Source organism: Oryzias latipes, chromosome 6, assembly GCF_053564925.1.
Source record: "Oryzias latipes strain Hd-rR chromosome 6, Olatipes_Hd-rR_3.1".
NCBI classification, from domain to species: domain Eukaryota; kingdom Metazoa; phylum Chordata; class Actinopteri; order Beloniformes; family Adrianichthyidae; genus Oryzias; species Oryzias latipes.
In genome coordinates this window covers 14,018,587-14,036,182 of record NC_136242.1, presented here as the reverse complement: position 1 = coordinate 14,036,182, position 17,596 = coordinate 14,018,587, and the positions used below count along the sequence as shown (strand labels likewise).

General features: G+C 39.6%; 1 protein-coding gene and 1 long non-coding RNA gene across 3 annotated transcripts in view; both read left to right on the top strand.

Annotated features, from left to right (window-relative positions):
- mon2 (MON2 homolog, regulator of endosome-to-Golgi trafficking) overlaps window positions 1-10,404 on the top strand; it is a 39,246-nt gene extending 28,842 nt beyond the window's left edge. The window contains exons 22-35 of one of the 2 annotated variants that reach the window (XM_011475888.4): window positions 353-528; window positions 613-775; window positions 2,225-2,518; window positions 2,600-2,798; window positions 3,063-3,706; window positions 4,718-4,861; window positions 6,292-6,309; window positions 6,763-6,891; window positions 8,191-8,381; window positions 8,470-8,530; window positions 8,614-8,737; window positions 8,860-9,067; window positions 9,523-9,605; window positions 9,724-10,404. In XM_011475888.4, the coding sequence (XP_011474190.1) occupies window positions 353-528; window positions 613-775; window positions 2,225-2,518; window positions 2,600-2,798; window positions 3,063-3,706; window positions 4,718-4,861; window positions 6,292-6,309; window positions 6,763-6,891; window positions 8,191-8,381; window positions 8,470-8,530; window positions 8,614-8,737; window positions 8,860-9,067; window positions 9,523-9,605; window positions 9,724-9,887 (2,598 nt within the window). In that variant the 3' untranslated portion in view covers window positions 9,888-10,404. The remainder of the gene's footprint in view (window positions 1-352; window positions 529-612; window positions 776-2,224; window positions 2,519-2,599; window positions 2,799-3,062; window positions 3,707-4,717; window positions 4,862-6,291; window positions 6,310-6,762; window positions 6,892-8,190; window positions 8,382-8,469; window positions 8,531-8,613; window positions 8,738-8,859; window positions 9,068-9,522; window positions 9,606-9,723) is intronic. The other variant, XM_011475890.4, reaches the window with a different exon arrangement.
- A 5,984-nt stretch (window positions 10,405-16,388) lies between these two features.
- On the top strand, window positions 16,389-16,813 carry LOC144992546 (uncharacterized). The gene is made up of 2 exons (XR_013656580.1): window positions 16,389-16,503; window positions 16,577-16,813. It is a non-coding gene; the product is annotated as an uncharacterized LOC144992546 (long non-coding RNA).
- The last annotated feature ends 783 nt before the right edge of the window (window positions 16,814-17,596 follow it).

The following is a 17,596-nucleotide window of genomic DNA, read 5'->3' as shown; positions in this document are numbered from 1 at the left end:
ATGGCCTGCCCAGCTTGTTTTCTACGTCACAAATACGAGCTTTTTCCAAAGTTTTTTTCCCCGTCTGCTCCTGATTCACAACAATTTGAATAAAGAAAAACTCAGAATGCAATTTCTGTTCTCCATCATTAGAAAAAGGCTACAAGAACATGTTAAAAAAATTCTGAAAGGGTCTTTTAAATTAGGAGTAGAAACAAATGAGTTTTTTTAATCATCTAGAGTAAAATGCTGACTGACCATAGTGGGATAACATTTGAAGACATAAATATATTTAAAAAACAAATTTAAAAGATTCTTTTTCTAAACTTTATATTTTTCACACTAAACCTTGTTTCCTCTTCTCAACCCAAAGCGTTTACAGCTTTTGCTGCTGAACCCGCTGAGGGAACTGTCCAACGTTCTCCATGCAGACATCCGTCAAAAACAGCTGGAGTGTGTCCTTCAGATCCTGCAGAGCCATGGGGACGGCCTCGGGCCCGGCTGGCCTCTTGTTTTGGGTGTCATAGGCGCCATCCGGAACGACCAAGGGTGAGATGGCATTACTTTTTTTTATGGAGCCCCAACCCTCCAGCATTTTACTTTTGCTGAACCAAACTGCCGTTTTCTCCTCAGAGAGTCGCTGATCCGAACAGCCTTCCAGTGCCTGCAGTTGGTGGTGACAGACTTCCTTCCCACAATGCCTTGCACGTGCCTCCAAATTGTCGTGGATGTGGCCGGCAGCTTTGGCCTTCAGAACCAAGAGCTTAATATCAGCCTCACATCTATAGGGTTGCTGGTGAGATTTCTTGTCAAGCAAACAGAAATGGATGTGGTGAAGCTGCAGTCATGGTTACGAACCAAATTAGTAGCTCAAATAATGTTAATAGGCCAGAATTTAATGTTTCTAAATCAGATTTTTTTCGTTCTTTGATTGTATTTGCAGATTTTTTAATGATCAGATTAGTTAGTGTTAAAGCCTGAAGGGAAAAAATTACTTACAGAGACGATGCTTCTTCCAAATCATGGAGTAATTCCAAGGTAAAGGCTGTCCTGGAAAATGTCCTCTTCTGCTACTTTTTTCCTAAATTTGTAGCATTTTTGTAAATTCCTTTGGTTGCATTCAACATCAGAAGCCTACATTTAATTAATATCTTATCCTTTTAACCACTATGACAGTCTGCCTGGACCTTTTTTTCTCTTTAATCTCTCAAAATATGTTTAATGAACTAAAGCTTTTGCCCCTTTTTCCAGAATAAATTTAACCTATAACATCACTCAAGAAACCATATTTTTGTTATGTTCTAGATGATTAAGTAATGCGAAATAACAACACAAAAACAAAACAGGTTTGTACTTTAACCATGTTTTGCCCTATAAAAACTCTAGGTGAACTGATCTGAAGCTTTTGAGATGACAAAAACTGACTTTTAACTATAATAAACAGCACAATAAATTTCATTTGTTTGGATGATTTTATTTTTGCCCTGCAGCTTCTTGAAGTGCAATTTTTTAAAAAAAAGGGACGTTTTTTGATCCTATGGTAGATTTTGAAGTAGTTTCTGTCCGGTTAAAGGCACATTCTCACATTCTTTCCACATCCAAACACACTTTCCCCATGTTAGAACTCTGAATGCAAAGACAAATCTGGATGGTTTATGTATAACACAAAGAGAATAAAGTAGCATTTTTGTTTAAACGAGTCCTTGTATTTGTAGGAACAGACATGCAACAATACAAAAAAGTGGAAAAAGGAAAATGAAATGAAAAAAATTAGATTGCTAAGTCTAATCTTATTTACCTTTTAATACACAAACATTTAACTTACAGTACCTGGGATGGCGACCCACCCTCTGTCTACTCCTGTTTTTTAAACTCCTCTTCCTCCCCCGTATATCTGATCGGAGCTCTCCTCTTCTGATAGAAAACCTCAACATATGTTTTCACAACATTAATTCATTTTTTTACTACACAAACCTGACAAAACACGGCTAAAGACCATCTATATTTCTGCCTTCGACTCTTTGTTGCGTTCTTGCTGACCCTGTGAGTCACTGTTGTCAAAACACAGCGGGAACTGCTGCGACTATCGTAAAATTGTACTTTTCTCAGCTTTCAGAATCGGTTGGAATGACATTAATAGCACAACGGTTGAGGCAGTTCACAGAGGGTGTGTACGTTTCTGTCGTCGACAACAGCTCCTGTGTTACAGCTTTCCTGTTTTTTTTTTTTCTCTTTTTGCATGAAGTGGAATATCTCTGACTACTTCTTCCAAAGAGGTGAAGCCATCACACACGAGCTGGAGAGGGAGGAGGAGCTTCAGCAGAAGCAGGCCCAGGAGAAAGGGGAGACTCTCAACAGGCCTTTCCACCCCGCTCCTCCTTTTGACTGCCTGTGGCTGTGCCTGTACGCCAAACTGGGTGAGCTGTGCGTCGACTCGCGGCCTGCAGTGCGCAAAAGCGGCGGACAGACGTTGTTCTCCACTATAGCTGCTCACGGGACCCTGCTGCAGCAGCCAACGTGGCATATTGTGGTCTGGAAGGTAACGGCGTCTACAAAGAAAACATCGACTTTCCTGTTGATGTGGCAGAAGGTAATTGATCAATCTGGTTGGAACACACAGGTGTTGTTCCAGCTGTTGGATTGTGTGAGAACATCGTCCACCACAGCAGATAAGGAGAAGATAGAGTCTGGGGGCGGAAACATTCTGATCCACCACTCGCGCGACACTGCGGAAAAACAGTGGGCGGAGACGTGGGTGATGACCTTAGCCGGGGTGGCTCGCATTTTCAACACCAGGCGGTATCTTCTCCAGAAATTAGGTAAGCGTGTGTCACAAATCCCTCATTCAGCCGGGACAAAGATAGCATTAGAGTTGGTAACATAATTCTGCTTTGGAAAAATGTGGTTTCTGTGGTGATTTGAGATCATAAAGTATGAGCTTACTCCTTACAGGAGGCTAAGTATAGCATCATTGTCCTCCAGTAAGCATAAAATGTTTTTTGTTGTTCCATCTATGCTGCAAATGACGATCTTCCTTCCAGTGTCCTGACACTCGCCGCCCTCATGCTGCCCTGTTTCTGCAGGGGACTTCTTTGAAGCCTGGGAGGTGCTGCTGAACCACATTCAATCCGCGGCTCTCAGTAAAAACAACGAAGTCTCACTCGCTGCCCTCAAGAGCTTTCAAGAAATCCTACAGATTGTGACGCCAGTTAAAGACTCTGACAAAGCAGCGGACGCTCTTGCCGCCATGGGCGTCCCGGCAGTCCTCATGGATCCTCTGTCGGCGTCTGGTCCCGGCAGACCCCTGGTGCATTCGGATTCACTGGTTGAGAGATTGACGAGGTACAGCGGGGCTGAGATGCAGGCTCCCCTTCCAGTAGAGGAGTCTGCCTTGGATGACTTGGTGCTGTGGTGGTCTGCGTGGAACACGTGGTACCGGATAGGAACAGAGAGCACAAAGCCCCCTAGTGGCCCGAATGAGAAGTTCTCTTTCATCCCCAGCCAGCCGTTCCTCACAGCACTAATCCAGATTTTCCCAGCACTCTACCTGCACATCAAAGCCAACTTTAGCATGGAGGATCTGAAAAAGCTGGGGGTCATTCTCCACGGGGCCGTGTCTGTACCCATCAGCAGCGACGCCTCCCCCTTCATTCTCCCATCCTTCACCGAGGCTGTGCTCACGAGTCTGCAGGAAGCCGTTCTCACCGCTCTGGATGTTCTACAAAAGGTGAAATAAAAAAAACACAAAAAGGATTTTTTAAATGTAGCATGAAGATTAATGAAATATCGCGTTTCAAAAGCCAGCACTGGTTTCAGAGGAGATGCTGACAGGTGGCATAATTCAAAAACAAATAAAAAAATATTTTTTTATTTCCCCTTCTTTTTATTAGCCTATGCGTCCCTTTAATCAAGTTAGTTTTCAGAAGTTAAATGTGTCCCTATTGTTAGTTCCTGGTGCTCTTGTTCTAAACACTTACGGCTGGACTGACACTTTTCACAGACCCACTCTGATGAAAATTGTGTTTTTAACATGTTCTGGTGGCACTTTTCTCAAATTTGAGGACATGTATTATGAAAATTAAGCTTCAAAATGCATTTCTGAGTGTTTTATTATTATTTTTTTTTTAATCTTTGTAGATCAGAAGCAGACAAAAAAGCGCCCCTGCTCCAAGCTCTCAGCAACGACTAGGGAGAGGGGGCGGGGTTGCTCGATGGCAACAGCCTCGCCCAAAACTCGGAGGCAAATTTCTAATGAACTACTGCTGCTTTGCAGAACCTATGATCTAGAAAATGAAAGTTTATTTTTGATTTTGGCCAAAAACAGCATAATCATAATTAAAAGAGCACTGGTAAAGCTTTTACAATTGATCAAATGATAAAGGGAGTGGGTCTTTAGTGGAAACCCTGGAACTCCAACCCAAGCTCCTCTCCCTGTTTTTTTGCCAGACAGGAAGCTGTGCTGTCATCATTTTCATTTGAATGAAAAACACATAAATGAGTCTGATTCATCTGATTGCACACACTGAAACACCAACTATCGCGTGGCTCATGTTTATCTAATTTTATCAAACTCTGATTAATTAATCAGACTTCCCAGATTAATTAATGCCATATATTAAATGTTTGATTCTGTGTTATTGTTGAAGGATTTCTTCCTTCTGCATCGACTCAGCTCAGGGAAAAACAGTCCTGCGGTGGATGAATCAGTGTTTGTCCCTCCCTTCCCTCCCCGCTGCAGGCCATCTGCGTGGGCCCAGAGAACCTGCAGGTCATGTACCCGGCCATCTTCCAGCAGCTGCTGCTTTTTGTGGAGTTTTCCTGTAAGCCTCCCCAGTACGGCCGGATGGAAACCAAACTGGTGGCCAATGCCAAATACAACCAGGTGGGGCACGCAAACGGACAGCCAACAGTTGATTTCCCACTAAAGTTAGTTTTGTCGAGATTCGGTTTCGGCCAGATTCCATCCTCTTTCCTTTTTTTGTTTGAAACGTGTCCGTTCTTTTACAAACTCCATGATGAATCTTTTATTTTTTTCCACCAAAGCTTTTCTTTCTTCTATATTATTTTGCTGGCATTGTGACAGTAAAATATGTTTGTGTTTTTTTTATTTTGAAGCTAGTCGCTGTTTTTTACTGGATTTTCTTTTTCTCAGGTTGCAGCAATATAGACCACTCAGGTGTTAAATGATGAAAAGATTTTGGGTTTTTTTAGGCTGTTTTTACTATTGTTGAAAGAGTTAGTGAGAGATAATGGAATAGTTGGAAGCAAAGACTGACTCCTCTGTAGTCGGGGGCTTTTTTTACTTTAAAATTTGCTCTAAAAACTCATCTTTATCTGTTTTTTCGTGGCAATATCCATATTTTTACTAAAACCCCTGATTCTTTTTTTACTAATATAGTTTTGATTACATTACACAAGAATTCTAAAATGTACTTGGAACTATCCAAAAGACTCAATTCCCAGTGGTAATTTTTTTATTGTAAAATTCACAAACATTGATTTCAGAATGTTTTTGCGTTTTTTAACAAAAGATTGAAAATGTAGAGATAAAATAAAATTGTATAAATTCAAGCAAACAAGGTAAAAAAAAAATGAAAAAGTAGACGAAGCTCCACTAAACTATTATCCAAAGTTCCAAGGATTTAATCCAAAATTAGGTGTCATAACTCTTATGTTTTAAAGTAAACATTTCAAAATCTTTTTCAAACCTTCATGAAAACTTTATTGATAGGGATGTGATTGTCAAACTCACCGGTGAGTTCAGGGACGAGTAAAGCTGATCAAAACTTTAAAGATCAAAAGCTTTCAAAATGATCTTCATATTACATCTTTTTGTTGTTTTCGGTATAATCAAAGTACTACTAAGTTTCAAACTCAGGCCAGCAGAAAATCTGCAGTTTTTTTTAACATTAGGTTCTAATCCTTAAAGTAGTTTGGAGGAGACGTTTGGGGGCTGCAGTTTCACCTCCTAAACCCCCTTCCTCCTGTGAGCAGCCTGAGCCTGACTTTCCTTTTGTTTATGTGAATCTGTTTAAACTGTGGAGGAGAGACGTGCGAGCAGGGTTCCCGCCCAGCTAAACAAATGCTATGGGTGGTCTCTAAGCCTTTTTGGACTTCTTCCCCTGCTGTCAGAATGTCTCTAATCTCAGCTATTGTAGGAATCTTGTTTTCCTGTTTCTCTCTAGAGGTAGGCCTAATCAATCAATTCATCCGTACATGCCACTAAAATTTGACACACCTCCGATGCCATAGTTTAATTCCCGTCTTTTCTCGTTCTGTTTCTTGGACCTATTCTCTGGAATGCCATGTTAGATCCAGCTGTTTGCACCGGTGAGTGTTGTCATCTCCTTAAGCCCAACCTTGGTTGTTCTAAGCTGTGCTGAAAGGTGATGACCTACCCTCTGCAGCAGCAGAGGAGAGATCGGTGTGCATGGTAGGCCCTCACCGGCGTCTCTCACTCACTCCATGCTCCTCCCCCTCTCTGCCTGCCACTAACTGGTGGTTATGCCTCTGTGTGCACCGTTCTCGTGGAGTCAGTTTTCGTTTGACTGTACTCTGTGATGTTAATATGCACCGTCCTAGCACTTCTTCTAACTTCTAAAGGCACATTTTGAAGAACCTGGTGATGTTGTTGGCGTTTAAAAGCAAACCGGCCCTCTGATGTAGAGCATTACTGCTTTGACAAAGTGTGCCTTTCAGAGCTGCTTTCGTTGTGGTTCTGCCAGCGGGTTCTGAAAACGGGTCGGACTAACGCGCCCTTTTGAAATGTGTTGGTCTCCGCAGGCGGAATGGGTTGCCTTAAACTACGTGCCCTTCGCTGAGCGCTCCCTGGAGGTGGTGGTGGACCTGTACCAGAAGACGGCGTGCCACAAAGCTGTCATCAGCGAGAAGGTTCTGCAGAATATCATCAAGGTACTTTGGTCCCAGTCAGGCTTCATGCTTAGTGTTTCCAAAAACTCTGCTAATGAACAAAAACGAAATAAATAAAACAAGTATGATTGTAATTCTCGTTAGAAGAAAGCCTTTAAAAACACATCAGTGCCATTCCCTCGTTGGTTTAATAACATGCAGTGAACATGATGGTTTAATAACAACAGACTATGAGTTTATATCCTGAGGATTGTTTTAATCATTCACGCTCGTCCTGTGATGTCAAACTCAAACTGATTTTTTATTTCTGTCTCAGATTTAAATGACAGTTTATTTCTCTGTCGCTTCACCTTGTTGCATTGGTTCTGATTTCCATGAAAACAGTTATAATACTGCACTGAGGGGGGGGGGCTGTTAGAATGATATTTCCAAATCTTAACCCAGAACCGTGTTCCCTTGTTTATCGCGGGAGTTACGTTCTAAAAATAACCCGTGATCGATGAAATCTGTGAGGTAGGTTACAGATGTTTTAAGGCCCTAAACCCCTCTTTTCTCAGACAGACATGAACATTTTCCCACTTTTCTCTCTGTTTTGTTGAAACTTCCAAAGTTCAAACCTTCACAGAAAAAGAAGTCCAGTATTGTAGAATGAAAACAAAGATCTGATTGTGATCGAAGATTTATGTTGATTTGGCAAACTGAACACATTTTGTACAGGAGACATATTGCTGGATTGACAAAGTCTACAGCCAATCAGGATGCAGAACACAATAAGCATTTAAAAAAAATCAAAAATCAAAATTGCAATAAAAAAATCTGCAATAGGTGAACTCTCCCCAAACCAAGTAACAATGCATAGAATTACGTTATGGTTGCCTCTATATATGGAACACAACAATACATTTTAAACATATGTCCATCTTTTTAAATAGAACAATTAAAAGGAGCCTGTTATAACATATTTTGTTCTAAAATAACTATCAGAGAATCTTTAAGATTCTGTCCTGTTGTCTCCATCTTAATACAAATGGTAGAAATGCAGGTTGATGAGCTGACCAGACTGCTGTGTTCCCCTCGGAAGGGCAACAGGTTTTTGAGGCGGATGAAATTTGATTCCGTATCCATGATGTAAATAAAATAACAATTATCTGCGACTCGGATCAGAGAGCAAAGACTTTAATTTATGCTCGTCGTCTAAAAAAAAACCGATAAAGACTTTAAAGAAGTCTTTTCGTATATCCATATTACAGACAGTAGGTGTTTGGTCTCTTATTGTAACAGCTATGGGCAGACCGTCTTTTTGTGTGTATGTTTCACTCCGTCTTTTCTTTTTACTTAAAGACATTGAGAATGCCTTTAGGTCTGAAGTATGCCTGTCCATCGGAGAGCACGTGGAAGCTCGCCGTCTCCTCGCTGCTAAAGGTTTTGTCCATCGGACTGCCGGTCGCGCGCCAACACTCCTCGTCTGGAAAGTTTGACACTATGTGGCCAGAGCTGGCCAATGCCTTTGAGGACTTTCTTTTCACAAAAAGGTGCCTTTTCTGAAATTTGAGGCATTTTATTTTGCTCCTCTGAGGTTTTTTGATCCATTCCTTCATAGCAGGTGTTTGTCTTTCTCAGCATTCCCCCGGATAACCTGTCCATTCAGGAATTTCAAAAGAATGAAGCAGTCGATGTAGAGGTTAGTATCGTCTTCAATCCTTTGGGGATATTCATGAGAGGAATTTGGGTTGTCTGACACTAAGGATGCTTTCTACGTTTAAGGTGGTACAGCTGATCAGCACAGAGATTTTACCCTTCGCTAATTTCATCCCCAAGGATTTTGTTGCTCAGATCATGGCTATGCTGAATAAGGGATCCATTCACTCCCAGGCCCCTTCATTCACAGGTACTATTTGAAAGTCCCAGATGAAACAATCAACCCCCAGCTTTAATCCATTGGTTCCATTCAAATGTCCAATACAACATAGCTGCGTCAGATCTAACACAGAAAGGTTTTTTCCTCAACAGAAGCAGAGATTGACGTGCGGATGCGGGAGGAGTTTTCAAAGGTGTGTTTTGAGACCCTGCTGCAGTTTTCCTTCAGCAACAAGGTGTCCACTCCCCAGGAGGGGTACATCTCTCGGATGGCGCTCTCTGTGCTCCTTAAGAGATCCCAGGATGTTCTAAGACGCTATGTGGAAGATGAGAGGTTGAGTGGACGCTGCCCTCTTCCAAGGTACAACCCAGCAAGAACGGGATTTAAAGCAAAAGTACAATTATTTAGCTTAAAAATTGTGTTTTTATTGAGATTAATGCAAATTGCTTTTTTGAAAATTGTACATACGCTTTTAAAACATATCAAAAGATGATGGGAGCGGTACTTTAAGTTCTTTATGGCTTACTTGGTCATTCCATTTGTAATTTTGGTTCAATCTGCCTATTCTCCTCTGACCTGAGACATTCATATTTCTTATTCTTAATCCCACCATGAAATATCAATTGTTATGTTGATAACATACTTCCCAGATGGTGATCAGACGAGTTTTTCTTTTTTTTCCATCTTTGTTTGCTCTAAATGCTAATAACTTGTGTCTAATGATGGTTATGCTCATCTGGTCTGCTCATGTTTTTGGATTCGACCTCATCTGTGTTTTTGTCACTAATGAAGTCCTTTGGCCATTCTCATTTTAGGCAACAGGTGACAGAGATCATCTTTGTCTTGAAGGCAATCAGCACTTTGATGGACTCACTTAAAAAGACACAACCCGAAAACGGTGAGTGTTAAATGTCACCTTCATGTCTTTCCTGCTGATATGTCAAAGTGTTTTTTTTTTCTTTGTAATTGATGCTTGCAAATCAAACACAGTGTTTCTTTTTGCATTCTGCCTGCAGTGGACGGGAACACGTGGGCCCAGGTGATTGCCCTGTATCCCACGTTGGTGGAGTGCATTACTTGCTCCTCTTCTGAGGTGAGCTCGGCCCTAAAGGAGGCTCTGGGGCCCTTTAAAGACTTTATGCAGCCACCGGTCTCCAAAGTCCAGAACGGAGAGTCCTGACCAGGCCCCCCGTCCTGCTCTTTGCTTTTATAATGAAGACGTCTAGAATATGTATTCTTATCCCGGGTGCTTGTTAAGTGCTCAGGTTTGAACTCCGTGACGTGAAGCAACGACAGCGATGACCCTGAAATCCATTGTGTGCTTCTCACGGGGGCGAATGACTCATGAGCTCCCTCCATTTTCATACAGACTGCAATCATATGTTCACTACAGAGATTAAAAGAAAAATTGAAGTGTTGCCTTTTTTTTGTGGTTAATTTTCATGAAAAGGCTGGTTGATGTGGTGATCGTGCTGATAATGTAATTCAGGAACAAACAAACAAAAAAAAATCTGGAGCTTTTTTGATCTCAAAGATGAACACTCAGACTTTTGCATCATTTTCAGCAGTGAGGATTTTATGCAAAAAAAAACAACAAAAAAAACGAAAGGTCTTACTGTAACATTCCATGTCATCTTTAGCTGGTCATCTGAGAATGGATGTACCTTTCAGTGTAAAATAAATGGGATGATTCAAAACTCTGCTTTGTGCCATGGAACATTTTTTGGTGGAACTTTGTTCATTAAAATTACATTTTTTATTTTATTAATTCTACAAAAAAGCGGAGAGTCTTTTGGGTATTTAACACAATTATCACAAAAAATGTAGTTTTTAATCAGAAGCTTTTGTTTTTGAAACAGGAGGGTGAAACCTAAACCTGTCTGCCTATATTGATGTAATATACACATAATTAGTGGTCTTATGATCAAAATTACGGTTCAAATGTTACTAATAAATTCATAAGACCACATTGTATAAGCGTCAAAACAACTCAACATCACCACCTGTTGAAGCAACTTTACCACTGCATTTTGGTAAAGAGAAAAATCAGCCCAAACCTAATTCCAGCCTTCTCTAAACAAATGTTCTTTTAGTATTTATTTATGTGAAATTATTAATTGCAATGTTTGTTTTTTATTTAACTGGACAAAAGTTGAATCCACGAGGAATCTGATATGTTTAAAGCCATGTACAAAAGAGAGAAAAATTCACATAAAACTCGTGAATTTGTAAAAACCATAACTGAGATGTTTTTTACATTCACCTGCAGTGGTGGACTCTAAAATAATGGATTATAAAAATAACCTCATTCTGAAGGCAATTAGCCTCGAATGAATGAAATTTCACATCTACAGTAAATAGCTTTTTACTCCCTTAAGCACAGACATTTTGAGCCTTTAAATATCTAATTAAGTGGAATTAGAAATGTATGCAGACCTTTATTTCTGTGAGCGGTTATTTCTGCAGTTTAATTGTTGTTTTAAAGTCAGGTCAGTTCAATATTAGCCAAACGTTGCACAAAGGATTAAGCTGCCTTTTTTTTCACACTAACAACTATCCTTTCAATTCCTTTGACTAGATTACCACTAAACTATTATGTTTCATTATCTTAAAAAAAAATAATAATAAAAAAAAAATTGAATTTCAGATTTGCAGGTTTTGGATAAAAATGGTAAAAAATAGTTTTAACAAACCCAATATTTGCAAAATGAAGAGTTTATAAAAAAAAGAAAAACTTTAAATAAAAACATGTTTTAGTACTTAAAGGAAGTGAGTTTTTTTTTATTTCACTTGAAAACATACATTTATTAGTTTTTGTTTTTTAGTTTTTCAATAGTTTATTATATGAAGTTAAAAGACCTGAAGTATATTTGTATAATTCCAACTAGGCCTGTACAAAAAATCCTCAAATTTAATGTTATCGCAATATCAAGCTGTGAAATAGTCATATCGCAAAAGATGATTAAAAAAAATTGCAATAAATGGTTACTTTAATTGTGCTTAAACAATCTTATGGCAGCTTGAAATATTTAACTAATCAAATATTCATGCATTTGACCAGCCCTGATTCTAATTATATTGTTCTTGTGAATTTTTACAAAAACTGTAAACATTTGAGTTCTTGACTCTTTAATACTCCTCTGAACTCAGGCATAGAGGAGGTTGGCTTTGAACGTCGGACAAATGCTGAAGTCAGTTCTTTGGAGCAGTAGGCGGTTGCCTTTTTTGAGTCTCAAGGAGCTTGAGGTGACTGGATTGAAGCATGGTGCCCTCTGACCGGAGAAATTACAACTCGGCCATCATCGTACAATTTGTTCTCGTGGACCATAAAAACAAGGGGAAAAAGCTGATCTGGTTATGAAGACCAGTAGAACACAGCCTTGCGGTATGATTTGATGACAATGTCATGTCTTCTAACATCATTGATTCACACAGAAATGATCCAGTTGAAAACACAAAGTACTCAGTGAGATCACCTTGACTTGCACTCATCGGTCACTTGATTAGTACCAGTTGAGCATGGTTCCAACGCCACAGCCTATTGCTGCTGACCATGTCCATCCCTTCATGACCACAGTGTACCATCTTCTGATGCTACTTCCAGCAGGATAAGGCGCCATGTCATAAAGCTGGAATAATCTCAGACTGGTTTCTTGAACATAATGAGTTCACTGGACTCTAATGGCCTCCACAGTCACCAGACCTCAACCCAATAGATCACCTTTGGGATGTGGTGGAATGGAAGATTGGAATCATGGATGGGGAACCGACAAATCTGCAGCAACTGTGTGATGCTGTCATGTCAATATGGACCAAACTCTCTGAGGAATGTTCCCATTACCTTGTTGAATCTATGCCACCAAGGATTAAGGCAGTTCTGAAGACAAAAGGAGGTCCAACCTGGTACTAGCAAAGTGTACCTAATAAAGTGGCTAAGTGTATATTTTTCTCAGTGCAACATCTAGAAATCACATGATCTTCAATACTACATTGATTCTGAGTGAACTTCACTATCAATATTAACAGAGACTGACTTTTATATTAATGATCAGTGTGACGATGCATTTCAAGATGTCCTTCCATCATTAACTTTAACAGAGGCACGCCTTCTTGCCATGTAATCTTGCTTAATTTAGAGAGCCTGATCTAATATAGAAAGATCTAAAGGCTGGATGAATGAAAGTCACATTGTCACGGTTGCACAAATGTGGGGTGTTTATTTCTGATGTGCAAAATTAGAGGAATCACAGAAAGAGGGGATTCACGAATCTGTTTAAAGTACGGCTGTTTTTTTATGTCCTGTGATCACAACGCCAGCTTGATTTACCTCCCACTGTCAGTGATGCACTGATTGAAAATCTATTTACTAATAATATTGTTTACAGAAAAGTTTGGTTAACTTAAAAATAAAATTAGCGACCATATCCCAGTCTTTGCAATCTACAACTGCAGCTCTGAAAATCCAACTTATATTTTTGTATAGGTGAGTGAGAACAGAATTCATTCAGAAAGATTTACTTGCACAAGATTGGATCGATATCCATAAAAGAAAACAGTTTTATAGCATATGATGCATCTTTTTTTTTTTTTTGAAAATTCAAAAACTTTGAATGAAAAATGTTGTGTAATTATTCAATACCGGAGCACAAAAAAAGGCATGTGGGGGCAAATATGAATATTCTTAGCAAATGTAAAATAATATTTTTGCAATCAACTGGAGAAAATTAATGTTGAAAGTAGTTGGAGACATAAAATGTATCTTGAATATTTGTTGAATGTGTCCAAAGTGAACAAAAAGAATTCCTCAGGCAACTGGAGGAAAAAAAGTTGCTAAAGATCCAAAATGCCTGATCTGGAAAAAAAAAGGGTGAAGGATCTTGGACAAAATTCCAGAGTAAATGACATCATCGCCTGGATCCAAATCAAGCCTTGGACTGATGCCAATGCTGTGATGGCGGACAGCCTTGGGAGCTGGATGTGAGCTCTGTGGAGCATCGGCTGACTGCCTTCCTGGAGTCCAAAAGGATTGAATTAAATTGATAAATATAAAAAGGCTTTTTTGCAAATGTTGCACCCTGCTTGGCAATAAGATTATTAAAATTGTTGATATACGAGTTACATTTTGATTGATTAAAAAGAAAAAGAAGAATTACCATACACATGTTAAAAGATGCAATAACAAAAATTAACACAATATTTTATTCTACACAGAACTAGTGAAGATAAAGACTGTTCAGATTTTCTAAACCTTTAGCTTTCATCTCTAATCTTTCCTTTAAAACTAGATTATCTCCCAACAGCAGCAAAAAATTACCACAGTTACTCTACTGTACAGGAGATATGACATAGAAGGAACCCCCTTTCCTATCATTTTTATAAATACAGACTGTCTCACTTTTACCAAAAACCTTTTTATGAAGGGCTAAAAAAATGCATAGATAAACATGAACTACTATTAGAAAGTCAATACAGGTTTAACTGATCAATGGCTCAAACCATAATGGACCTCAATGAAGAATCATTGAATTTTCACTGCTTGTTTTTTGCATTTAAAAAAGGCATTGTTATCATAACATATATTACTGTCATAAAAATTGGAACATAACAAAATAAGGGTACTGGTGTTCAGGCTATACAAAAAGATACTTACCAAAAAGGAATACGTTTCTGAAAACTATTTGTGGCGTTCCACGTGGGTCAGTGCTAGGCCCCGAACTTTAATTTATCTGCAGTAATTTGTACAATAACAAAAAAACTGAAATGTATCAGTTCACTGATGAACACAATTTGGAACCTTCACCTTTTGAACACATTTATGTCTGATTGTGACACTATAAAAATGTATTCAGGAGTGGGTTGATATTAAATGTAAATAAAACAAAGTACAAGGTGTTTGGCAGCAGTTCAATAAGTTTATGCAACAGGCAACTTTTGCCTGTTTGAGTCCATTATACTATAAAAAGAGTTGGTTCAAGCCAAAGCTGAATATCACTTAGTAAGTCACTTTATAATCTTTAAAAAAATATAAATATATATGTATATATATATATATACATACATATGTATGTTTTATTGGATTATGGCTTTTTTGGTATTGTTTACTTGTTTGTTTGTGTGTGAGTGTCAGAGCTGCTTTGAGAAATGTTTGCCGCATATTAACTATTTATATAAGCATTTGATAACCAATGGATACCCTGAGATGCCACATCTCATTTTCTAGGGGTTCCTTCTGTTAGGTTTATAACAAAATAAACGCTGAAAAAGAAGATTTAAGTAACAAACAAACCAAAACAGACATTAGAAAATACTAATTATGATACAAATAGAGTACACTAAACATAAACCCACAGATGCACACATAACAGCTCTCAAATTTTTATCCCTTCATTCAAATGTAGTTTGAAAACCCACGCTGATCATCTTTTGATCTATTTTTTAAGTGTTCCCAGTGGTCTTTTAATTATTATTATGCCATTTTTAAGCTAAATCCAAAACCCTGTGTTGTTTCTTAGGACATAGTTTGGCGTGGAGTAACCCCACCCAAACTTCCTATTATCCACCCGTTTACACGCTTTCACTATCTTACAGGCCCTCACAAGCCCAGCCTAACATTACTGGTACAGCCAAACAGCTTGTAGTTAGAAGCCAGAACAGATGAGAAAAACAAAGACGTACATGGTTTTAGTCGTCTACAAGTGAATGCATCAGAATGGAGCAGAGCACGGAGCTTGTGGCCTGCTGTAGTTAGTAGCTTCTACGTCAACAAAAAGCTTTTCCAAACTGCATTTTTCTGTCTGCTTCTGATTCACAGTTAGAAATAAAAATAAAATAAAAAATGCAGTGTAACCCTTGTGCTATCCTAGGCACTTTATCGTTGGGTCATCTAGACCCACTAGACAGTGCGCTGAACCTTTTTTCTTCAATGATTTGTGATTTTCACTGGTGTCCATGGATTACATGAAATCTTTCCACCTTTATTATCATCATAGGAATAACACGTTAATGTAAGGGTGGGGTCATCTAAGATAGACCAAGGGTTAAATATGTCCTCCATCGAAAAAGAAATGTCACAAGAACATGTTAAAAACACAAATTTCATCAGAGTGAGTCTTTAACAAATCATAGTCAATCAAACACATAATTAATGCTTACATACACTGAATAGGAAAGAAGAAAAATGCATTCTCAGATTATGTATAATCATGGAGAAAAAACGTTGGTTTAAAAATCATTTATCGGTGGTGTAATTGGATTTGGGGCAAATAATGTTCTCGTGCTGGTCACTCTCGTTCTTCTTTGGTATTTGTAGTAGCGACTTGATCGCTACTGCCCCCTACAGGTGGAGGTTTGTATAGTCATTTCCTCTTACGTATTTCCCACACCATAGTAAACAGTAAACATTTTGTTATTTGGTTTTACAAAATCTCTCAAATATTATAATCATATGGTTAAGTTAAACGTCATCTTTCAAAGTGAGGAGGCCGTCAAGCTGCAGGACTAGCGCCTCTTTACCCCTCCTTCCATCGTCCTCATGCAGCTTCTCGAGCCCTGGTTGGGGGGGGGGGGGGGGGGTGTCACGTGAGCACACCGTGCAGTGCTGAGCACGAGGAGGAAGAGGGGAGAGGGGCCGGTCTCCTTGGGCGGGGTTTCCTCTCATTTCAAGTCCGCTCACAAGAGCACAGGCGCGGGAGAGGGTGGACGTTGTCGCCCTTGTCGGAATCTTTCTTTAACCCAAGAGGAGCTTTTTTCCCCTCCATCTTTTTTATCTGTACCTTTTCTTGTTCTTTTCGAGCCACGTACTGGCTGAGGTAGTAGTTTGTGCTGTTGGTTGGGTTGAGACACTGCCCGCTATGGAGATGACTGCGCAAGCTACTGCCTTGCTAGTGCTGGTGCTGCACTTCAGAGAAGAAAAAGAACCACCAAAGTCCCACTTCCGGCGCTGCTAGCCGGTTCTCCAGGTAAAAAAAACGGGTGGAACCGCATAGGATATTTGACTATTTGTAAATGAAACCGAAATTTGGACTGGAAGTGTCCTTTGACAGCCGAAGTTGCCTCGAACTATATGTTGTCTTGTGTCACGTGCCTAATAAACAGTCTGCGGACTAACCCTCCTGTGTAATGTGTAGTTTTATTTTCACGCGAGATTTTGAACCAAAAAAGCGTATTTGTTCTTAAACGAATGGGTTAAAACGTGGCCGATGAGTATGGGGGCTGCTCGGCCACGCGGGTGGGCTGTGTAGAAACTAAGCATGATGTAGGTCAGCAGTGCTGTTGCTATGAGCAGAGGAGTGACGTGGCTCCCGCTGCCCACAGAGGTGTCCTGCTATAAATCTGCTACTCACGAGCTGTGTTTGCTGCTCCTAAACACACCAAAGTTAAAACTTTTCATCATTTAAAAAATATATGTATATATATATATAGTGTATATAAAATCTGGGTGTGTCCACACAGTCAAGAGCTTCTCAGGTCGGGGAACGCACTGCTTTTCTTTCTGAGTTAACCCCTAAAATCTTCCCTTAGTTGCTGTGTAACACAGTCGAACAGCCAATCACAGTGCTCCTGACAGGGGTGGGGACCAGAATGGGTAATGAGCTTTGATTGGCTAGCAGTCTGGGTCGATGAAGCCATGCAGGGGCTGCATTCTTGAGTGGAGACCCCAGCATCTCAGAGGCTGACGAAGGAGAGCAAGCCCAGCTTTCAAGACGAGTCCCAGAACATTTCGACAGAAGTTCACACTTGGTATGATAGTTCATTTAAGGACACCGTTCCACCCTCTGGCATGTATGCTCATATAACAATAAATCACTTTATATATAACCTGTTAATAAACGATTGTGAACAACCAATAGGTGTTGAGTTCTAATAGTTCCAGATTCAAGTGCTTTTCAT